This window comes from Echinops telfairi, unplaced genomic scaffold (genome assembly GCF_000313985.2).
Source record: "Echinops telfairi isolate 266 unplaced genomic scaffold, ASM31398v2 ScPeMD7_29;HRSCAF=101, whole genome shotgun sequence".
NCBI classification, from domain to species: domain Eukaryota; kingdom Metazoa; phylum Chordata; class Mammalia; order Afrosoricida; family Tenrecidae; genus Echinops; species Echinops telfairi.
Window position 1 is genome coordinate 7,388,949 of NW_022103926.1, and position 25,011 is coordinate 7,413,959.

The 25,011-nt window shown below is 40.0% G+C and overlaps 1 protein-coding gene across 7 annotated transcripts in view; it reads left to right on the forward strand.

Annotated features, from left to right (window-relative positions):
* The first annotated feature begins 5,670 nt into the window (after positions 1–5,670).
* Positions 5,671–25,011, forward strand: part of LOC123521625 (zinc finger protein 596-like) — a 46,850-nt gene continuing 27,509 nt past the window's right edge. Inside the window, exons 1-7 of one of the 7 annotated variants that reach the window (XM_045289587.1) lie at positions 5,671–5,716; positions 7,446–7,528; positions 13,015–13,099; positions 14,299–14,425; positions 19,098–19,193; positions 20,131–20,213; positions 21,151–22,527. In XM_045289587.1, the coding sequence (XP_045145522.1) occupies positions 13,088–13,099; positions 14,299–14,425; positions 19,098–19,193; positions 20,131–20,213; positions 21,151–22,434 (1,602 nt within the window). In that variant the 5' untranslated portion in view covers positions 5,671–5,716; positions 7,446–7,528; positions 13,015–13,087 and the 3' untranslated portion in view covers positions 22,435–22,527. The other 6 variants (XM_045289584.1, XM_045289588.1, XM_045289586.1 and 3 more) reach the window with 6 other exon arrangements.

Genomic DNA, 25,011 nt, shown 5'->3' on the forward strand with positions numbered 1-25,011 from the left:
AATGTTTTCTCAATATTCAACTGCTCTTGTATATAAAACTCTTTCTTATACACAAGTTCGTCTATAAATTTGTTTCTCTAGTCTATCCAGACTAACACATCCACTTTGAGCTTTTCTTTCTTTCTTGTCTTTTTAATGATGTTTTGCTTTCTTCATGAATGACATCCTCAATGTCATCCCAGAGCTCATCGGGTCGCCTGTCATTGGTGTTCAACGTAGCAACTCTGTTCTTTAGATGTTCTAGAAATTCAGGTGGAATACACTCAAAGTCATAGTTTGGCTCTTGTGGAGTTGTTTTCAATTTCTTCAGCTTCAAGTTGAACCTACGTGTGAGCATGTGGTGTTCTATTCCACAGTCAGCCCTTGGCCTAGTTTTAACTGCTGATATTGAGTTCCTCCATTGCTCCCCACAGATGTAGTTAATTTGATTTCTGTGTATGCCATCTGGGGATGTCCACGTGTATTGTAGCAATTTGTGTTGCTGAAAAGGTTTTTGTTATGAACAAGTCAATGGTCTTGGAAAATTCCATCACATGATCTCCGGATATTTTTTTTCTATCACTAAGATCATATTTCCCTACTATTGTTCTTTACTCTTTGTTTCCAATTTTTGCACTCCAATCACAGATAATTACCGATGTATCTTGACTACATTATGATCCATTTCAATCTGAAGACTGGTAGAATTCTTCAACTTTCTGCATCACTAGTTTTAGTGGTTGGTGCATACATTTAAATAATATAGTTGTATTGATTGGTTTTCCTTGTAGGCAGATAGATATAGTCCTATAACAGACAGCATTGTAATTCAAGATAGATCTTGACATGAGGATGTCATTCCTTTTACTATGTTATACCCAACACAGGACAACATATGATTTTCTGATTCAAAATCACCAATACCAGTCCATTTCAGCTCACAGTTAGGATCGTGATCTTTATGTGTTCTATTTCGTTTCTGACAACTTTCCATTTCTAGAGTAATACTTTGTACATTCCAAATTCTGAATATTAGATTTTTTTTTGGCACCTGCAATTTTTATCCAACAGTGTTTGGAATCTTAAAGGCTTGTAAATAACAACCAGTCATCTATAATCCTAATGAAATTCTTAAGGAAGAAAAGTTACTTCTTTGTGAATTATCAGAATTCAGTAAGATGGATTTGAAAACCAATTCACCCTAAAAAGCAAGGTAAAGATAAAATTCATGCAGGTGAAAAGTATGCTTTAGTGCTATCACTGAATTTCCAAAGGAATTCTTGATCAAAGTGGGGTAATGAGAAAGAGTATTTCAAAAATTTTAGGGACATGACAAGACTGGGGTTTCTGACTGGGCTGTAAGACATATTTCAAAGTAGGTCAACATTCTTTTTTCTTACTCTGAGATTTACTTTTTCTTCATCTGTGACAGGATGAAAAAAATTTACCAACATGCGGCCAGGAAGGGCACTGGGCTAAAAAAAAAAAATTACCAAACATTATACAGGTTAGGATGTTTAATTGCAGGGGCAGTGAATCATTTAATGTGGCTGTTTTAACCAAATTATCTGTAACTCCCATCAAACCACCTTTTCCTGCATGAGTCTGGGTAAGAAGGTGGGGAAAGGCACTGATAGAATTCAACTGTGAGAGACGGGTTTAACAGGGGTCATTGTGATTGCCATCCTGTTGGCTCTAAAATGGTCCCTCTGAGAAGCAGGAATCACGTGAGATATCACTACCAGCAGGAGCCAGGAATGGCATGCATCCTCTGGACCCTGTGATTCCTGTGCAGGGAAACTCCTGGATACAGAAGACAACTGTGACATCAGAGAAGCAGCGACAGAACCAGGTGATGGAGCGTGAGTCCGAGAGATGGCTTTCTCAACCCACAGAGCAAGTAAAGCTGAGAAGGTTCAGGCTGGAGGCTGACTTGTGGAATAGCGTGCATCTGGGCACTTAAGTGGGGAAGCTGGGCTTACTGATCCCAGGAGTTTGAACTGAATACCTCCAGGTTGAGGCTTATAGCACAGTGGCATGCCCTTTGTGCATTTATTAGCAGCCTTGAGAAAACTCTGTAATATGTCCCAACTGAACAACTCTATCTAATGCATTTCTCACCTGTATTGTAACCTAACTTCCTTAATAAACCCTTTAATCATGAATATTGTCTGTGAATTCTTGTGACCTTTGAAATAAACAATAGAACCTAACCATAAGATCAGTAGTTTGAAAACACCAATCCTCAGAAGAAAGATGAGGCTTTCGCTAACAGTCTTGGAAACTCATAGAGGGCACTTGTACCTTATAGTGTTGCTATGAGTCAAAATCAACTCCACAGCAGTGAGTTTGGTTTTTGTGGAGAGAAAAAATAGAGAATGTTGAGACAGTGGACATACCTGTGAAGAATGTGATTTTTGTCAAGTGCCCAGTATATACAGGTGTTAAACATGACTTATTTGTCATCCATTCTCTGTACATATCATCTTTGCACCACCTCAGGTAGAAAAAAAACCAACATTTTTTTCTAACCTGTTCTTGGGTCCTAACAAAGCCCTGTATGTACTTTTCAATAACCTCATTCTAGTCCCACCACTACCCTCCCCTTCCCCCCCCCCCAGTTCTGTTAATGTCAATCCAAAACAAATGTTTAGAGGTGCCCTTCTGGGGGAAGGCATTCCCAGGTTTGCCTGGCATGATTTCACTCCTTTTTGCAAAATGTTCTTTCTGCCATTAATAAAACCGTCTTAAAAAAATAAGAGTATCGTCTATGGTAAGGACCCCTCCATAATGGTTCAAGTTGAGTTTTCAAACCCTTTTCTCTCAGTTTTTTAAGAGGCCCCAGCTTCCTGGTCCAATGGCCGGACCCAAAGGTGCAGAGTTGGGAGTAAGGCAAATTTGTTGGTCAAAGTCCAAGGCTTGTTAAACTCTTCCTAGGTCAATTGAATGTTGCAAGAAGTCATTCGTTTCAGGGAGAGCTGTGCTTATTTGGACTGGAAAGCGGGCCCTAGACATAAACAGCAAAGGGACTGAGTCTTGTTCCCTTTTTAGGTGCCGCCCCTTATGCTCATGAGTGCGACTGGAAGGCTTTGTAGCCAGTCAGTTTGGGTGTCTGACTTAACTTAGCTGAAGTCCATTTTAAGGTTTGGTTTGCTCTTTCTACCTTCCTCGATGCTTGAGGCCTCCAAGAGGTATATAAATGATAGCAGTTTCCCAAGCAGCAGCTAAACCTTGTTGTGACCTTAGCTGTGAAAGCTGGACCATTATCACTCTGGATGCTCATGGGAAGCCCTAACTGGGAATGGTTTCTCTCAAGAATGCCTTGTACATTTCCAATGTCTTCTCAGTACGAACCAGGTAGGTCTCTGCCTAGCCTGAAAAGGCGTCCATTATTACTGGTAGATACTTGTAGCTTCTACATCTATTCATTATAGTGATATTTACTTGCCTGGAAATATTCCGCTTTGTTGAATTGGGGTCAAAAGGGGTCAAGGTGTAAGTCTTCTTTGGGGGTTATTCTGAGCACAGACGGTACAAGCTCTGGTCACTTGAATGACTATCTTGTTCATGTCTTTGATAGCTGCTTCTTCTAATAACAAAATGGAAGCGTGTTCTAGTATGGAAAGACTGGTGGAAGTTGGAGCTGAACTTCCAGGCTAGTGCTTTAGGAGTGTAAATTTTCTCATTTGCTTCCCACCATTCAATAGGGTTCAAAGTGTACCCATGTGACCAAATCGATTCTTCCTCCCTTTGAGTATAAGGAGGTTTCTCCTCTGTGCTAAAGTCTAATTTTGTCACTAGGGCTGCTTCTGAGCCTGGGGTTTCCATAGGAGGAATTCCAGCTCATACTATTCGTTATGCATCTAAGTCATAAGTTATGCATCTAAGACATGTTATTACTGTCAGCTACCTGCCCCCCAACCCCCCTTTTCCTTTAGTGCTCTCTAGAGTGTATAACAGACATTTCCACAGACATAACAGGACTACTTCAAGTAGCCTGATAATTTCCTCTCCATGTTTAATGGTGGACTGTAGTGCAAAGAGTAAGGCTCTTTCTTTCCAAATATTTCCATTATCTGTAATAATGTGAATCCTTTTCCTTTTGGCTAGTTCTAAAACTTGTATTAGAACAGTGAGTTCTGTCTTCTGAGGCAAGGTATTGGGAAGAAGAGTACTATCTATTACTTGTAAGAGGAAGACTATATCCAGCACATTGGCAGCCGTCAGTCACCAGAGTAGTCCCATCAGGGTACCAGTGTCCTCTGCATTCTCCAGAAGGGCATCCTTCACATCTTGTTACCCAGAGAAGGCTTGAGTGATGGTTTCACTATAATTGTGCTCATGGGTAACACCCAGGCCCTCCTTTTCAACAGGCCTAAGAGTTGCTGGATTTAATTTCCTGCATATCTTTGACTTAAGTTCCAGATGCTCCATTAGTAATGACTAGTATTTTTTAAAGTGGCTCTATGAATTGTTGGATGTAAAACATAATCTGCTCTATGAACTTCCACATAATTCACAATAAGGACAGATAAACCTCTCAGGAACAATAATGATGTATAACCCCCCTCCCACCACCCAAGGGGGATGAACAACATAAGTGTGGATGAAGGGAGACAGCAGATGGTGTAAGATATAAAAATAATAATAGTAATTTCTAATATATCAAGGAGTCACAAGGGTGTGAGGGTGAGGGAGAGGGAAAAAGCTGATACCAAGGGCGCAAGTAGAAAGAAAATGTTTTGAAAATGATGATGGCAACATATGTAACAGGGTGTTTGATACAAATGATGTATGGATTGTTGTAAGAGTTATAAGATCCCAATAAAATTTATTTTTAAAAAGTGAAACAAGCCAAAAAAAGAGAAGAAAACCCTTTTCCAAATGACTGTGAATAAAGGCAAAGAAAAACTTGAAATCCCCTAATAGTTACAAATCAATGATTTAAGCACATTAAAAGTTTCCATACGAGTTTATCTCAAAGATATCTGAATTTATCATTTACTTTAACGACGTTGCATAGAACGACAAATTAAATGTAAAGGAGAAAGGAACATATATCTGTAAACCAACAAATTGTTGTTTTACTTTTGTGACCCAAAGTATCTGCTTCTGCCCTCCACTCCACAAACCAGGTCCTGGCACCAAATTCCAGAACCGAGGTGAGATTGGTGTCCGTGCCTCTGGGTAAAGAGGCGCGGAAATTAAGTTCCATGGGGGTCGTTATGAAAATGCACAGACTGGACGGCAGAGTTTGCATTCTAGTTTCTACAGACGGCTCTAGACCTTGCTCCATGAAATACCTGTGTAATTTCGAGAGCCTGGCTGTGTACCAAACCACCCGCGGGCCCACACACAAGCCCCTCACTCCCAGGCCGCAGTTTGCAATCTTCTTGGAAGGAACCCGTGGACTTGGCAGGAGGAAAGCATGGCAGCTTCCAACAGACGTGAGGCCTGAACGTTAAATAGGCAGGAAGCAACGTTGGGTCTCCGGGTCGCGAAGACCTGGGAAAGAAGTTCCATGGGGGAATACAAGGGAGGATGGAAGGGACTCTAGGTATGAGTGGGGGCGGAGGGAGGCTCAGGCCACGCCCCTTGCGGCCCGGTCCGGCCCCAGGCCCCGCCCCTCCAGGCCTTGCCTCTGGCGGCCCCGCCCCTTTCTCGCAGCCGGACGCCTCGTCGCGCCCGGCGCGTCATATCCGGTTGACGTGGAGCGGCGCCGCAGTGATGGAGAAGGGTGAGTATCCCGTCCTCCCCTTGCCTTCCGTTCCGGGGACCGGCATCTCCGCCGACATCCGAGTCCCGGGCCCGGATCCCGCCGGCGGGTCCTGGACGCGCCTCCCTTACCTGAGGCACCCAGGCTGGCCCGTGGGGTTCCCGCCCCCCACCAGGGACCGCTCGGCCGCCCTTTCCGGTCAGCGCCCGGAAAGGCCCCGCGGGACACTGAGCCCGAAGGGCTGCCTCCGGCCGTTTGCAGTCACACATCCGTGAGTTCCTGCAGGATCGTCTCTCGTGTAACATCCTAGGGTCCTTCCCCCGTTTCCCATTCACTGGCCCCTCCTGCCCGCTACGATGCGAAAGGTCTTCAGGATCGCCGCTGGGGCCACGTTTTCCTTTGATTCTTCGCGGCAACCGTGACTCCAAATTGGTGGTGTAAGCGCTATGGGGTGGTTCTGGAAAGCGTTTCCTTCCGTCAGACTGAACGGATACAAACGACGTTCTGATACCTTGCTTCTTTCTTTAGACGAGATCGCAGTTTTGTTTTTTAAGTGGTGTTTTATTGTGTTGTGCGTGGTTTGCCCAGCACGTTGGGTTCCCATCCAACCATTTTTGTTTGCATCTTTCGCCACCCATAAACTTTCTGGTTATTTTCGTCTGGCGGTTCCATCAGCCTGCTTTCCCTGTCCCCTTACAAGAAGATTCACCCGTTGTTTGAAAAGAGTTACTGACTGAGTAAGAATCCAGGTGATTATTATTTTTTTCTTTTTAAGGAGCCAAGTACTTAATGTTTTTTGAGCCGGTTGATTTAGCTACAAGGGGACCTCAGGGCAGTTGTCTCAGGAGTCTAGCACGTCTTGGATTTGTTAGTTTGTTGGCTTTGTTAATCTCAACTAGTCTAAGGACGCCTTGACTTTGTTTCTAGAAAATTGAGTTTCTCGTCCACATTTTTCTCCCAATCTAAGGGTTCATCTATTGTGCCCCTGATTAGAGTTTATGGTAATGATAGGCATCATCCAGTTCTTCTTGTCTCTGTGGAGATGAGTCTGTTTTATGTATTTGGCCCTGTATACCAGTTTTTTCATTGTCTTTCATTTTCTCTCCTTTTGGGTCGACACAAGTAGAGATCAATAACTGATTGATGAGCACTTGCAAGACCGAAAAAACTGCTTGTCAAATTAGAACGTGGAGCATAACTTTAATGAATTATATTATGCCAGTTGGGCTAGATGGTTGCACAGTTATGGTCCTAATCCCTCTCTCACCCTGATGTCGAAATCATAACTCCTCCTATGTACTGAATTACATGCATGAATATATGTCCATACAGTTCACATAGGTTCATATGCATATGCCACGTATATATGTGTGTGTACATATACCCATATATATTACTTAACTACACATGGATGACTACATGCATATATAACCACACATTTTTTTGCTTTTGCGGTTTCCAAATGATTTTTACCATAGCAATTGCCAATAGGCTCTTCTTTCTTCTGTACTTTGTAGTGACATCGATTGTCTTCATCAACTGTGTCCACTTCATCCTCCTTTGTGTTACTTTCCTCATCACCAAAAGTTACAGTTGTTTACTGTCCTCAAGAGTTAGCCCCCCTCTCCCCTCCACCCTTTGGTTACCACAAATGAAGTTTGTTTCTCTATATTCATGCCATTTTATTAAAGTATTAGCATACAGTGTTTCTCTATGATTGACTAATTTCACTCAACATAATATCCTCCAGGTTCATCCATGTTCCCAGATATATCACAGCTCTGTTTTTAATTGAAGGCAGCACAGTATCCAGTAATCAGAGCGTTAAATACGGTAAGTAAGATATTTGCTATTTTAAATTAGTGGACTTCTTCCTTGACTCACAGCATGGTCATCTTTGATGACCTCTCAGTTGGTGCATCCAGGTGTCTTCATACAAGCTCCGTTGGTAGTCACTAATTTAGGTCAACTCAGCCCTCAATGTGCTCACCTACTGCTGCATTATAGACATAATGGTGCTTTCAAAGGCTATATTGTTTTTAAATTTCTCTAAGTTTTATAGTGTATCAGTGTCTCTTTGTCATGGAAAGCCCTGATGGCATAGTGCTTACGAGTTGGGCTGCTAAGCACAAGGTCAGCGATTTGAAACCACCAGCTTCTCCGAGGGAGAAAGACAAGGCTGTCTGTTCCCATCAAGAGTTACAGCTTTTTATGACATATACATGAGACGGCGTCTTGCCATCCGTGCCTCTAAGGAGCATCTGGCTGTACTTCTTCCAAGACAGATCTGTGTGTTCTTTTGGCAGTCCGTGGTACTTTCCTCATGCTTTGCCAGCACTCTTTATCATATCAAATTGTTGTGGGTAGGTCTGTGTGTTTCCCATCTTACTCAATATAAATCCCACAGTAGATCTCCTCTGGGATTTTTCCTTTCCTTTTCTTCAAATGTTCTGCTCCGAATTAATGGTAGTTTCAGAAGTTGACCAAACATCCCTTTTCTTTGTAATTCCACTATGCTTTTGGTTCAGTAGTTCATCCAGGATACTTTGATGTCTGTCCCTTAAATGATTCCTAAGCATTTATAAGGAGAAGGCAGTGATTTGTCTAAAATAGACATATTGCGGTAAAATACATATTTTGTCTTTTGTCGTTTTTTAAGTACAATTAAGTATATTAACACTTGTTTTGTAAATACCACCACTATCTAATTCAAAAACATTTTCTTTCTGGTGCAGAAAAAGAATTGGTGCCCTAGCAGTTGTTCTTGGTTCTTCCTTCCCCTAAGTACCTGATAAACAGTGAAAAACTCTGCTTTCTATGTTTGTCTATCCTACATATTTATTATAAGTGAGATTATATATGTGTCCTCTTGTGTCTAGCATTGTGCATTTGTGAATGATTAATATTCCTCTGTATGTATATACCATATTTTGTTTATCTGTACATCTATTGATGGTCACCTGGGTTATTTCTGTCTTCTGACCATTGGGAATATGTTACAATGAACATCCATATATGAGTATCACCTAGGAATAGAATTTAACTTAATTCAATGCTTTCCTTTTTGAGGAGTTATTAACTTTCATAATGGGTGACGTAGTGACTTATGAGTTAGGCTGCTAACCATAGGGTCAGCAGTTCAAAACTACCAGCTGTTCCTCAGGAGAGCGATGAGACATTCTACCTCCCATGAAGAGTTAGAGTTACAGTCTTGGACACACTATGCCAGGAGTATTTCTACCTTGTTTGTAGGGTTTCTATGGATCGGAATCGACTTAATGGCAGTGAGAAAGAGAGAAACCAACAGTGCAAAAGTGTTCCAATTGTTGCTCATATTCCTTGTTATTTTTAAATTTTTCTGATAATAGCTCTCCTAGTGGGCGAGAAGTGGTTTCTCATGTGATATTGATTTGCATTTCCCTCTTAGCTACTGACATCGAGCATGGAAAACCTAAGAAGGAAAACATGTTTGGCCCTTTCCCTTTGCACTTACTCTTTGTCATACAGTCACCAACTTGGTGCCATGAGAGCGTGCTCTGTGTGCTAGTGTTTAGATAGGCAGAAAGAGGGAGCCCGAGCCACTGGTTTCTCCCCAGAGTACCTGTCACATCCTGAACTGCAGCCTCTGGACTTTCTGTGGCATAAGAAGGTAAACGTTTACTTATTTCAGTTCTCCCGCTCTTCTGCCACTAACAAACATCCCCATCTGATCATTGACATTCTGGAAATTGATGTTAACTTTTTGCCTTAGAAAGATGTCATGTCACGATCACTGAAGACAAAGTGAGTGCATAAGCAAATGTGAAGAAAACTGATGGTGTCCAGCTATCAAAAGATATAGTGTCTGGGGTCTTAAAGGCTTGAAGCAGCCTTCTAGCTGAGAAGCAACAAAGCCCACATGGAAGAAGCACACCAGCCTGTGTGATCACGAGGTGTGGAAGGAATCAGCTATCAGGCATCAAAGAACAAAAAATCATACTATTGTGAATGAGGGGGAGTGCAGAGTAGAGACCCAAAGCCCATCTGTAGGCAACTGGACATCCCCTTAGAGAAGGATCATGAGGAGGAGGAGATGAGCCAGTTGGGTGTAGTATAGCACTGATGAAACATACAACTTACCTCTAGTTCTTTAATGCTTCTTCCTCCCCGCCCCCACCCCCCCACTGTCATGATCCCAATTCTACCATTCAAATCCAGCTAGACTAGAGGATATACACTGGTACAGATAAGAGCTGGAAACACAGGGAATCCAGGACAGATAGACCCATCAGGACCAATAATGAGAGTAGCGTTACCAGGAGGGGAAGGGGAAGGTGGTGGAGAAAGGGGGAACTGATCACAAGGATCTACATATAACCCCCTCCCTGGGGGACAGACAACAGAAAAGTGGGTGAAGGGGAGACATAGGACAGTGTAAGACATGACAACATAATAATAATTTATAAATTATCAAGGGTTCATGAGTGAGGGAGGGTGGGGCCGGTAGGGGAAAAAGTGAGCTGCTACCAAGGGCTCAAGTAGACAGCAAATGTGTGAGAATGATGATGGGCAACAGTGTACAAATGTGCTTGACACAATGGATGGATGTATGGAGTGTGATAAGAGCTGTACGGGGCCCCAATAAAGTGATTTTTGAAAAAGAAAAACTTCATGAATACCTTTCTCTGCTGATAGGAGACAGAGAGAGAAAGGCAAGGAAGGTGTGTACTACCGGGAGAAAGAACATAAAGTTATGTGACATTTGTCATTGGTTCTGAGAGAGAACCTGTGACAATCTGGCATTGGTTGATTGATTGACTGGTCATTTAGGCCTAAAGACTAGATGTGAGGATTGTACAAATGATGACTGGGAGGCCTGACTACAAAGAGCACCCTGTAGACTGACCTCTGAAAAGGAGGGCACCTGACTTAGTCAATCTTGCCCATGCAGTGAAGAGTCAAACGTGGATGTGCATTGAGGCCCCTAATCATGACTATGCGATGGAGCCTCCATTAGGACTACGCATTGAGGCCCCAGGGAAGAATCTGCTTATGGAAGTCCTCATTGGTGAAGGACATCTTACTTGAGAGGGCAGCCTGTCGCTTCTGGAATGTGGGTGCATCGTGTGTGGGATCCCTCTTTGATCTTCGCCTATTGTTTCTCTTGGCAATCATCTGTGTACCATAACTTAAAAGTACAGTGTAGTCTGTGAGGCTTTTCTATGCATTATTGAACCAACAGGCATAGTGAGAACCAATGAGGTTGGGGAGTCCAGAGGGGACTCGCAATCATGTGGCTGAATTTCTTTGTTCTGATCACGAGGCAGTATTAGTCTGCGGTGTGCCTCTAACCATTTTTGAGTTATGAAAAGAGTTTAAGCACAGAAGCAGTTAAACACCATTAGGTGAAAACACATCCCATACTGAGGAACCAAGGATTGCTGAGTGAGACAAGGACATGCCCCCAGAGTCAGGGGAGAGAGAGCTCTTCCATAAAACTGTTGTCCTGAATTCAGACTTCCAGGAGGAAATAAGGTTCCGTTCTTTTCCCCTGTAGTAATTCTTTAATATTAGCACTAGCTAACTAAGATCCCAGAGGATGGTGCCCTTTTAACTTGTGAGACCTGACCTAGCTTCAGGCGGCTACTTCAGTCAGAGAAAGAAGTGCTGCACAGGTACAGCCTAGCATTGTCATCAAGGGTAAGAATCCCTTAACACAAAGCTGGTACTTATGAAGCGGGAGTCATACTCTTGAACTTCACTATTTCTGACCCCACTGATCCACCCCACACCCCATTGATATTATACTTCTCTACTGGTTTTGATCATTTCAGTGGCCACATGGGATTCATGAACTCTACTGCCAGTTCAGTGATATTCATTAAGGACAGGCTACAGCTTGGGATTGGGGTCAGGACACTTGTAGGCAAGGTCTGTAAACTGGAGAGCATATTCCTCCATTCACTTCCATGCAGGGGATCTTGACCCTTCTTGACTGGGCAAGCAGGCCAGCCCTTCTGCCTTCAGCCTCACTGCTGACTGGTCCAGCCCATCCCCCAGCAGTTTGCACAGCCGCTGTCGGTGTCTTCTGTCACAACTAGTGAGCCCCTCCAGTCCTCTCCTCACTGCCTCTGCCTCAGACCCCTCCCTGCCCTGTAGCATCTTCAGGGTTACAGACTGACTTCTAGCACTGGTTCCTCACTTCCCACTGCCGCTTTCCTAGAAAATCTCTGTGGTGAGTGCTTACAGCAGCAAACGCCTTGTCAATTTTGAAAGAGGGCCCTTCCCACAGAACTGCAAACTGACCAACCCTCTGAGTGGACCACAAGTCACCCAGTTCCTATTGGGTGAATTTTCAAGTTGTTATTTGCATAGTAGATTGACCAATCTCTGAATTGGTCGATAAAATAGACCAAAATTAGTGCGCAAAATAGACCAGTCACAGGATACGCTGCAGCCCAGGGCCAGGTAAAAAGTACCAAGTAATCATGTTATTTACTGCTTACCCAGAAAATGGCAACCCATCTGGATTGTCACCTGTAATTAACTTTAGGATCAAAAACAGCCTGGGACCCCTATCCCACACAACCCCCCTCCCCCCCAAGTTGGTTTTTTGAAGTACTAACGCAAAGGTAACTCAAGGTTTAAGGATACAAATCTCCCAGGCGGTTTTTCCCAAGAACCCAAGCAGAAGGCCACCAGCAGCAGCAGCAGCAAAAAAATACCTCATTTCATCACAACAGGTAGCTGGCACCTGAAGTCTCAGGCTGAAGAATGGTTTCCTTTCACCTTGTGAAATCTGACCTAGCAACACCAGAGAAGTGCTGCACAGACAACTGATCTGAAGGCCCGTGTCCTTTAGTTTGTGAGGCACATTCCAGCTCAGTCCAGCTCATGTCACCGGCTCCAGAGATCTGGGCTAGATATTGGAGAACCACTGCTGGTGTATAAACTAAGAATACTTAAGTCTGAGAAATTCCTTCCTACTTTTATCTGGGTGTAGAGAGCACAGCCCATTGTATGGTTATGTGCTGGGATTCCCATGATTTGGAATTTGGGGAGGAATGAAAAACCTGAACACCAGGAGCAACTAACTCTTAAACTCACCAAGTTTTGTGTTCTTATATGTAACATCTGTATTAGCATGTTTTTATTAGTCACTATAATGATAGCCTTCTTTCTTTTGACCCAGCGAGGGAATCCTACCCCTCTTTTTCTTAGAGCACATTGCATCTTCCTGCCTTGGGGGGCTGGGCAGACAAAGGTCTAGGGTTTCATCATGATAGGCCTAGTTATTGTGGATAAGGCTGGAGTCTCAGGGCTTCTTTTTCTGTCCTCAGTTTTGCCTGCATGGTGATTGGACTGTGAGGGGAAAAAAACCGCAGAAAGACTATTGGCAGCTAAGCTGGTACAATGCAAGCACTGGTGAGTAGGAGATCTCCCTTTTGACTGAACTTCCACACCTCTGTTGCCAGCAGATGGACAGATGTCTCCTCTCGGCCGGACTGCTCTGAATGTCCTGAGGAGCCATTCAGGTGTTTTGACTTTGATAAATGTTCTAAGTCCTCTGGGATGTTTATATTGGATCAAGTTCTCATGGACGTGATCTCGCCTCAACCTTTACAGTAGTTTGTTCCAACTACCAGTAAATAACTCTGTTCAGCCACGAAAGAGATGACAGACATCATCTTCTTCTCGTCCTTCCTAGTAGACCACCTTGTTGGGAAGGAATTCACTCATTGGCCATATTGTTGGTTATCATGTATGTAGGATTATGGTGAATGTAGGTATAAAGATGAATGAGAGCAGAACTTTATAGACAAGTGGGGAGGCAGTTTCAGCAGTGAGGTCAATCAATCCAATATAACAGGTGCTTGAGTTTGGGTTGTATAGTGTTGACGGAGCACCTGAGAAGCAACGAGAAATCATTGGTTTGCAGGTCTCACTTCTGAACTTACTAGTGTTTTGATGGAATGTATTTGATCCTTTTGTAAACTTCTTTGAAAAGATAGCAAACATTTTTATCCTCAATTTTGTCTCCAGTCATCCATTTTTCTTCTTTATAAATTTTTTTTCAAATTTGATAACTAAAAACAAATTCCAAAACAAAAAACTCACTGCTGTCAAGTTAATTCCAACTCATGGCGACCCTGTAAGATCAGGTAGAACTGCCTCTGTGGGTTTCCAAGACTAATTCTTTACAGGAGAAAGCCTCATCTTTCTCCCAAGAAGCGGCTAGTGTTTGAAAGTGTAGGACCATGGATATTGCTGCGTGATAGTCTGTAGATGTACTTGGAATTGGTGGAAAGAGTGTTAGTTATGAATTCCCAGTTACAAATATTAATTATTTTCAGTCTAGGTGCCATAATTACAGACTTTAAGGAGATTTCACATTACATCTCGTGTAATTTTCTTTATAATGAGATCTCCTGGATTCAGAATGTGTCTCTTTCAGTTAATATACCTGAAGGCAGATGCCAAGTGAGACTACAGATGATCTCACTAGAGCCTCAAACACAAGGGCTTTCTATACTCAAAGACCCTACTTCTTCAGTCCTCTCATCTTTAGTACTGACTGCTAGAAGGGATCGCTTTATCTAACCCAGAATATTTCGATGTTTCAGGAATCAGTAACCTTCAAAGACGTAGCTGTCGACTTCACTGAGGGAGAGTGGGCCCTGCTGGACACATCTCAGAGAATGCTCTTCAGAGATGTGATGATGGAAAACATCGATCACTTGGTCTTTGTGGGTAAGTGTCTAAAAACGTAACTGTCTATTACCTGACCATCTAGAACAGGTATCTAGAAGAGCTTCCCCATAGCTCACTGCAGTCTCTGCCCTGAATCTTGCCCACCACCTGAAGCTTTAGGAAAGTTCTATGTTTAGTCTTTGTATGTTGATAACTGATTTGCCACACTAAGATGTAATCTACTAAAAACAATCTTACTCATGCTCCCCAAACTCCAAAATTCAGCATAGTGCTGGGAACTTAGTGGTTATGTTTTGCATGAAAATTTGGATTATATTTTAAAATAATTGTCTTCTACCTCAAGCTTTAAGCCACAGATGTAAAATAACAGATATTATTCTTTAGATTGTACATAGAACTTGGATTGTTTTGATGGAATTTATGTTTTTGAGTTTGCTTTTAAAATGATAATTCACTATAGTAAACTCCACAACCAAACCCACTGCCGTCAAGTTGATTCTGAGTCAGAACAATCCTATAGGACAGAGTAGAATTACCCTGTACAGTTTCCAGGCCATCCATCTTGTCAAAAGTGGAGCGCCATGTGTTTCTTCTGCGGAGCAGTTGGTAGGTTCAAACTGCTAGTAGTTAGTAGTTGAGTTCTATAACCTCTGCTCAACAATTTCTCACTGGTTAAAAAGACAGGTATTCTACAGTCTTTCTCTGAACTTTGGCATGGACATTCTATGAAAAGGAAAATTAGTACAGCAATTTACAATGATAACTAAAAGAAACTACTAGGAATAGACTTAACTAGGATGTAGACGATTTATAAAATGAGAACCCTAACATATGAATGCAAGAGACTAAGCAAATCATCTACCGTATATACTCGTGTATAAGCCAAGTTTTTCAGCACATTTTTAATGGTAACATTAGGTGCCTCCGCTGATATTCAGGTTGGCTTATACTCTAATATATATGGTAAATAAAAATATATCCCATGTTTACAGATTGGAAGACATTGTAAAAATGTCAATACTAGCAAAAGCAATTTACAGGTACAGTACAATCCTGATAAAAACTTCAACAGCATATTTTACAGAAGTAATCCTTAACTTATATATGGAAAGGCAAGACACACTAATAAGGGGCTAAAGTAACAAAAAATTAGAAAATATCTATAAGGGTACTACAGAGAAAATGTGTCTAGCCTCCACTGAACACAGAGACATGTGGAAACATTCTTTGTTGGGAATAAACTCGTGTATGTGTGAACTAGAACCTTGGTCACAATACCTGTTTACTTACCTTCCTACAATTTCAGTAAAACACTACGACGTGATAGAGGGCAATGACTATTTGTAATTACCAAGAGCAGGAGAAAGGAGGGTGAAATGCAATCACTTTCTGGGAAGTAGTGAATTTTTTGGTTGTGGTGATGGGAGTAGAAAGCTGTAATTGTTATACAGCTTGTTATGTTACTGTTAGCACCAGCTTGTTATAGGTTGAATTGTGTCCCCCATGATATATGTCAATTTGGCTATGCTGTGATTCTCAGTGTTTGGGCAGTTATGTAATGCTGTACTCATCCCCCATGATGTGATTGGATGTGATCAGCCTGGGCCTGATGTAAGAGGATTTGGTTGAGATGCAATACCATTACTAGTCACAGAAAAGGACCTTTCCTTGGGGTGTGGCCTGCATCACATTTTTCCCTACAAGACATAAAAGGATTGTGAAGCAAGCAGAGAGAGGGGCCTATTACTACCAAGAATAAAGAGCTGGGAGTAGAATACATTCTCTGTACCCAGACTCTGCTCTGGGAATCTCCTAGATCCAGGGGGACAAACGATAGTAAGATATGGAAATCTCCAAGGAAGGCGAAGCCTACAGATGTTGAAAGAGAACAGGGGCTCCCTTTCTAAACTGAGCCAACAAAGTGAAAAAGCCCTTCTGAGAGCTGGTGCCCTGAATTCAGACTTGGGAAGAGAATAAATTTCTATTTGTTACAGCTATTCACTCGAGCTATTTTTTTTTATAGTAGTCTTAGATAACAGAAATGTATACAAGATGCAGCACAAAATGTTAAGTAGGGTGTTAGGTTGTTAGGTATAATTTTATAACAAACAGCCATAGTAATAATAATAAAGGCAACAGTTGATGGTGCTCATTGTTATATTGTTTGCCATCATCAAGTTGATTCTGACTCATAGTACAACAGAATTGAATGCTACCCAGTCCTGTGCCATCCTCGTGGTCACCGCTGTCTTTGAGCCCATTGCTGTGGCTACTATACCAGTCTGTTTTGCTTAGGGTCCACCAAGCATTTTTTAGGTACATGGTTTTGTGGATATTTCCTATCATTATGCTTATAGGGTGTTTTTTAAAATCTGTATGACCTCCTGGGAGAAAGACAGGGTTTTCTACTTCCAGAAACAGTTACAGTCTCGGAAACTCACTGGGATGGTTCTGCCCTGCCCTTTAGGGTCGCTGTGAGTTGGCATCTACTCGATGGCAGTGAGCATGATGACTTAGTTTGGTGAGTAACGCCTGGGGCCTTAAAACCATGCAAGTACCATCCAGTATACAAAATTATTATTAATTCTCCTGGAACAATAAAGGAAGAAGACCATGAGGTAGAGAAAAGCAAACTACAAGGTTATTTGCACCCATAAGTTTCTGTGTGCATTACCATGAGACTAGAACAGTATGGTGACTGGCTATCATTACTAAATCTTTTTTATCAAGGGCTCAATAGAGGGAAAATGTGCAACAATTTTAATTTCTTACAGAAATAAGATTACTGTATCCATTGGGATTAGGCAAGGCCAAACTCTTGTCTTGAGATAATCTTTTAAGCACTGGTTCTTAAGGTAATCTATGGATTTTATTTAAACAACTTTAATTCAAGTTTTTTAAAAAAGATCACTTTTGCATTCAACAATTTACAATGTATTTCAAAATGTTTTATCTTTTAGGTGGTTCTTTTATTGTGTTTTTATTTTTTATTTGTTTTGCTGGCATATACTTCACATATCATACAATTTAATAGTTCAGTCATATTAAGATTTATGCAACCACCACAATCAGTTTCAGAACATTGTCTTCTCTAACTCGTTATCTCCCCATATCCCCTTATCCTTCTCCCTCCCCATATCCCTTCATTCCCTAGGCAATTATTAATGCAGTTACTATGTCTAGATCTAACTAGTCTTGGATTTCATATACATAAAATCATACAAAACACAAACAAACCAACAATGACAAGACAGAAAAACCTCAAAAAGAAAGCCAGAAAATATTAAAAACTGGTACAGCTTTAAAATTGGGAGATCAAATAATAAGGTGTTAAATTTTAACCTAACTACATCTGTGATGATTGACTTACATTGCTCTCTGTCTGGTGCACGGCTCTTCACATCCCTCGACTGGTCAGAGGGATTTCTGGTGGCTCTTTCACATGGTTTTGTTTTCCTCGTTTCCTTTTCAGAGTTCACATTGTTAGCATAAAGGAGACCAAAAATTTTTGTGTCTTGATCTTGTACCACGACACTTTGTTAAATCTTTCATTTAGTTTCAACAATTTTCTTTTCAAATCTTTGGTATATTAGATATATAAGATGATATCCACATGCAAACAAGAGTGTTTTAGTTCTTTGCCACTTTGGATGATTTTATTTTCCCTTTCTTGTCTAATAGCTCTGGCTAAGACTTCCAGGACAATTTTGAATTAGGAGTAAGTAGAGGTTTAGGAACGATTAAGAGTCACAAGGAGAATGCTTGCAGTTTCTCTCCGATGAGAGTCATGTTGACTGTTGATTTTGTGTATATGCTCTTTGTTATGTTGAGGAATTTCCCTTCTATACCTATATTGTTGACTTTAAAAAAAAACAATTTTACTGGTATGTAATCCACCTATTGTACAATTCAGTAGTTCAGCCATATCAAGAAGAGTTGTACACTTAAAACCAGTCAATTTTAGAGCATTTCTTTTTTTTGTACTCATTGTTATTAGCTCTTCAATTTCTCCCAACCTCCCCTGCCATACCCCCAAGAAATCATTAATCTAGTTGTTGTCTCTCTAGATTTACCTGTTCTGGATTTCATATACAGAAAACCCTACCCACCAAAAAAACTAGCAACAATAAAAAAGTAAAACAGAGAAAAATCTCAATAGCAAAGAAGTATAGTGTTGAAGAACTTTTTTGTTGAATGTTTTTTATCAAAATTGGATGTGCAGTTTTCTCAAATGCTTTTCTGCATCACTTGATTTGTGTTGTTCCTTTTTCCCTGATCTGCCCTACAAATCTTCACCTAAATTACAGCCAAACTTTAAAAAAATGATAACTTTGAGTGGTGTGTTCACTTAAAGATTTATCTCTAGGGCATCAAGTTTATACTAGGAGTTCCAAAACACAGACAACTGTACTTGTTCAAGGGGCAGAGAATCTACCTTAACGGCGATTGAACTATAGCTGTCCAAAATGTTGAATATTTTAAACAAATGGAGCTTCTTAATATATTTGGGTGCAAGGTCTTTGCTGGTAAGAGATTATCAATGTTCTGTGTTTGTGGTGATCTCCAAATTGACCTTCAATAGTTAACTTTTTTCAACTTTTTATTGTAAATTGTGTGGTTAACTTATTCTTCTAGGTGTACTCTTGGACTTGCTCGCTGTATGCTTTGTCGGGATACAACATAGACCCATATGTCTTTCTCTCACAAACAGGGAATCAGCTCTGCAAATCAGATGTGATTTCCCAACTGGAGCAAGGACAAGAACTTTGGAGAGGAAGAGTAGGATTCCTTCACGGTCCGAGTCCTGGTGAGCTCCAGGCCCTTGTATTTCAATATGAGGAGGAACCTGTTCCGTGAGTGAGTAGGTGCTTGGAAATATCAACTGCATATTTCCATATGCAAGTGACATGTAGGTAAGGACATTGAGGGGAAATTCTTCAGAATGTACTGTTATTCTTTGCAAATATTTGATCTATTCAGATGTCCTTCTGTCATTGTCTGACTTGAGGAAGGAATCTTTGTGTACTTATGGGAATTAAGTGTGCTTTTGTGGCCCTTGTCCTGGGAAATCTTTTTCCTTTTCAGCTCTCCTATATTTCATGTTAGTTTTATTTTTCTATGGACAGTCTTTTAAAATTATCCATGTCCTGTCATGTATTTCTACTGCCTAGCAAGACAAGCCCACTGTCCTTGAATTGATTCCGATTCATAGTGACCTTATAGGACAGAGTAGAATTGTTCCAAGGTTGTAAAGCTTTATGGAAGCAGTTAGCCTCATCAATCTGTGGAACCCATGTGGGTTCGAACCACTGACCTTCCTATTGGCAACCTAATACTTAATTCGTTGCACTACTAAAGCTAGTTCAACTACCCAGAATATTTCATAATTTGATCATGTTTTTTCATGTGAGCATGAATATTTAAACTACACATCTGGGCCAATGATTTTCAATATTTTAATTCATCTGGGCCACTGTAGTTGCCCAGATGGCACAATGGGTTAAGCATTGGGCTGCATCCTGGAAGGTGAGTAATTTGAACCCTGCAGACATTTCACATGAGAGGTATGCAACATTCTGTTTTCATAGAGATTTACAGCCTCAGAAGCCATATGAACAGTTTAACTCTCTCCTATAAAGGGTCATTGTGTGTTGGAATTGACTCGATAGCAATGGGTTTGGGGGGTTTGGGGGAAGTGGTTTTATGCTTCTGTAGCAAATTATCCTTTATTTAAATTATTTCAGACAGGGAAATTGGCCTTAGCAATGCAGAAATTATGTCCTTGCCACATAGCTACAAGATGGACACACCTATCAACATGACATTGGTAAGTTTTACTGTTGTCATAGACTTGTCAGTGGATTTAAGTTAGAAATTTAACACAATCACCTTATAATTAAAGTTGGAATTTTTTAAATGTGGGTTTATTTGAAATTTGGGAAGAAATTACTCGCTGAAAACTATAATTTTCAGGGGAAACAGAAGCAAGCTCACTGCCATCAAATCTATTCTGACTTGATAGCAACTCCATAGTACAGAGGAGGACTGTTCCCTAGAGTTTCTGAGACTCTTTTTTTTTTTTCTTCTTAATTAATTTTTTCTTTAGTTATCTTCTTAATTAATTTTTATTGATTCGTTGGCACTGCCTTTTTTTTTTTTCATTGTTTATCCTTTATAAAGTTTTTTTTTTTTTTTTTAATTAATCAATTCTGAGACTCTTAATCATATGTTTTCAAACTTATTTGGCCTACCACTTCCTTTTCATAAAAAATAAGTCCACACTCTCCTGGCAATTAAAAACTATTCTTCTATATCCATCTTCCAGGATAAAGTATAGATATCTGTGTTTGTAGTCCCCTGAATTATTCCAGTGCCTCCGGAGAACAATATCTGATACTTTGGAAAACAACATTTTTTATGAGAAAAGACCCATAACCTAAGGTCTCATAAACATTAGCATCGTCTCATGTATAATTTTGCATAAATATTAGCATGTCTCATGTATAGTTTTGCAAAGGAATGATTTCTTCAGATATAGTCTGTTAAAGTCATGCGGTTGGCCTTCTGTAACAGAGAGCAATACATTTCTATGAGTGCAGAACAGTAACATACCACATATATGTGTTAGATTTGTAATTTATATGTGTTAGATTTTAACTGAATTTTTTTTTTCACTGAATGACTAGATGATAACTCTAGAATTATGCATAATAAATGAGTATATGTGGATAAGTCTTTAACAATCTTTTATGTCCTTCCCAAAGCAGAGCTCTCTCACTGGAGAGGAGTCCTTTGAATGTAATGATTTGGGAGAAGATTTCACTCGCAGCTTTACAATGGCTCAACATGTGTTAAATCACATAGGAAAGAAACAAAGTATCAGCAAAGAATTTGGAAAATCTCATATTGACCCATCATCCTTTAATCAACATAAACAAAGTAACTCTAAAAGTAAATCATATGAGTGTCATTTATGCGGGAAAGCCTTTCTTCAGAGCTCTGGCCTTAAACAACACATTAGAATTCATACTGGAGAGAAACCATATGAATGTCATGTATGTGGAAAAGCTTTCAGTAATTTTTCTGGCCTTACTCAACACTATAGAACACATACTGGAGAAAAACCGTATGAATGTCATGTATGTGGTAAAGCCTTCAGTACAAATTCTAACCTTAGACAACATGGGAGAATTCATACTGGAGAGAAACCATATGTATGCCATCTGTGTGGGAAAGCCTTCACTAATTGTGCAGACCTTATACAACACAATAGAATTCATACAGGAGAAAAACCATATGTATGTCATCTCTGTGGGAAAGCCTTTATTCAAAGTTCTGGCCTTAAACAACACAGCAGAACTCATACTGGAGAGAAACCGTATGAATGTCATATATGTGGAAAAGCCTTCAGTAATTTCTCTGACCTTATACAACACAATAGAACTCACACTGGAGAGAAGCCATATGAGTGCCATCTGTGTGGGAAAGCTTTCAGTAACTGTTCTCATTTTAGACGACATGAAAGAAGTCATACTGGAGAGAAACCATATGAATGTCGTATATGTGGAAAAGCGTTTAGTAGAAGTTCTAACCTGAGACTACATGAGAGAATTCACACTGGGGAGAAACCTTATGCATGTCAACTGTGCGGGAAAGCTTTTAGTCAGTGCTCTGATCTTAGAAATCATGAGAAAATCCACACTGGTGAAAAACCATTTGAGTGTCATATATGTGGGAAAGCCTTCAGTAGAAGTTCTAACCTGAGACTGCATGAAAGAGTTCACACTGGAGACAAGCCACATGTTTGTCAAGTATGTGGGAAAGCTTTTAGTCAGTGTTCTGATCTAAGAAATCATGAAAAAACACACACTGGAGAGAAACCATATGAGTGCAATGTATGTGGAGAAGCCTTCCCATATTGTTCTGACCTCAGACATCATGAAAGAAATCATACTATATATGTGATAAATGTAGAAGAGAGTTCAGCCTTAGCTTTAACATTTCAGCGCCCAGAAGAATCTCCTGTGGAAGAAGCACTATGTCTGTAACCAATATTCATTTTCTAAAACCAAAGCTCATTGCCATCGAGCCATTTCTGACTCTAACAACCCTATAGGAGAGAGAAGAACTGCCCATTTGGGTTTCCAGTACTGTAGCTCTTAACAGGAGTAGAAAACCTCATCTTTGTCCCAAGGAGTGGCTGGTGATTTCAAACTGCTAACTTGATGGTTAGCAGCCCAAGGTGTAACTAATGGCAAAGCCTTTAGTTAATTTTCTAACCATATATTACAAGATAGATGTCACAATATGAATACAATAAATGAGTTGTCAGTTAAGCAAATCAGGGAAGTCACAAGTTTGGAAAATATCTGTAATCAGTGTGGAAATGTCTTCATTTTTATATTTATCTGTTAAAATGAACGAGTTCATAGAAACTAAACCAGAGGTCTGTGTTTGCTGTAATATCATGTAGTATACCAGCTTTGGTGTGCATGATAAAACTTGTGGGGAATAATTGTTATGGATTGCATTGTGACCTTTAAAACATATGTTGAAGTTCTAATCTGTTACCTGTGAGTGTGAATTTGGAAATGAGGTTTTTTTGTTTTCAGTTTATGAAGTTATACTGAACTAGGATGGGCCTTAATCCCTAGTGTCTTATAAAGGATCAGGCAGGCATTAGGGGAAGATGTGTATATCATAACTATAAGTCTAAGAAAACAGTACCTAGGAATATGTAGGCCTATCAAAAGGTGGAAGAGACAAGGAAGTACCTTGTCTTACAGCAGGAAGTGAAAATGGGGTTGGTAGAGCCCTGAATTTGGACTTTAGGTTCCAAGTTGAGAAAATTATCTCAAATTCTACCCTTTCCTAGTATTTTGTTACAGCACTTAAACTAAGCTACCTACCACTAAAACATGAAGAGAGAAAAGTGCTACAAACAAACCTTTTAAGGAATACCAAGTCATGTGGATGTTAGTGAATGAAAAACCACTTATTCATAGAGTAACATTTTAGAACCTGGACATCAATACTGTATTTAAACACTGTTTAAGTATCCTACTTAAGTACTTAAGTATTTAAACACTGTTAAGTATCCTAACTGAAAGAGAGGCTTCAATGATCATTCCTTCCCATTAATGTTCTCCAGTAAGGAGACAATTTAAAAAGTCAATGTGAAGAAAGAAAATAATAATCTTCTGTGTTTAATGTCAGAAAATGACTAGAGTGACTAAAACCTTTCAAATAACACCTGAGAACAGATACAGCAAAGAATTCAGAATTTTGACAAAAGACCTCTTACTGAAAATATATAGATTAACAGTTTGTGATTGTGGTGTGGCTGGGGAATATTTGTAGAATTTTTCTAAGAAGAAACAAGATACTAAACAACAGATTAGTGTTCGGATTTATATAAGAAGTAAATGTTTGAAAATCTAATATGTTGGTCAAATTCTTTTCTATTTACAGTATTAAACTGATCTGAATTAAAATCATTTGAATATAAACACATTTAGAGCTTGAAATTATTTTTTTTTAACGATTAGATTACATGTACATATTGAGGATTAAGGCAAAGATAGATACACTTTTTAATGAATATTATGGTACATAAAATTTCAAAATGTCATACAATTCTTCAATGTTTACAAAGGGATTACAATGGATCTATTTGAAAACAGGTGATTATAAGTACATTGACTAGAGAATTCCCCAGGGTGAAGGCAAGGAAGAGTAGAGAAGATGTACACTACTGTCCTATTTTCCTAATTTTTTTTTAATGAAACACTGCCTTTCCTAGCAACATACAAAACATTGTCAAAGCAGAATTAATGGGTGAGAACTGGACCTTGTTCAACCATCCCAGATAAATCAACAGTGAATCCCCAAATCCCCAACTTGGAGTAACTCCTGGCCCCTGTTGTACTCATGCAGCAGGCTGGGAGAGGTTATGACAGAGCTCTTACCTCAGCTGTGATAGAGTTACAAATGAAAGCCTATTGCTTGTTCATCATTTAGAAGATGACTGGCATCCTTGTTTAACACATGGGAAGACAGGTCACATGATTATAACTGATTTGTCTGTTTTTCTGGGAGATAATTAATGCCTGCCTACTCCCCCAAATTTATTTCTGTGCATTTTATTGTTTTATATTGGTTTCACTTGCCTTTGTAAAGTCTGTATACTTAAATTCACCCGTAAATTGTACTTTGTTAAATCCTGCACAGTTGCACTTTTCATCTATTCATTTCTTTCTTATGGGCTTGATTTTATTGAAACTACAGGTATAGAGTAGAAATATTGCTTGTTCTGTTCCAGACTACTGCAACAAAGTGTCAACTGCAATAAAGCGAATCATACAACATGAAAATGAAAACTTTTGAAATGTGAGAATGACCAAAATATGATGGGAAGACAGGAAGTGAGCGCATGGAGTTTGAAAAGTACTCAGACTTCATGCCAGGTTTCTTCAAGCTTTCCATTTGGAAAGATTTTGCAGTATTTGCGAGACCTGGTAAAGTAAGGTACAATATTTTTTTTTTTCTTTTTTAACATTTTATTAGGGGCTCATACAACTGTTATCCCAATCCATACACACATCAATTGTGTAAAGCGCATTTGT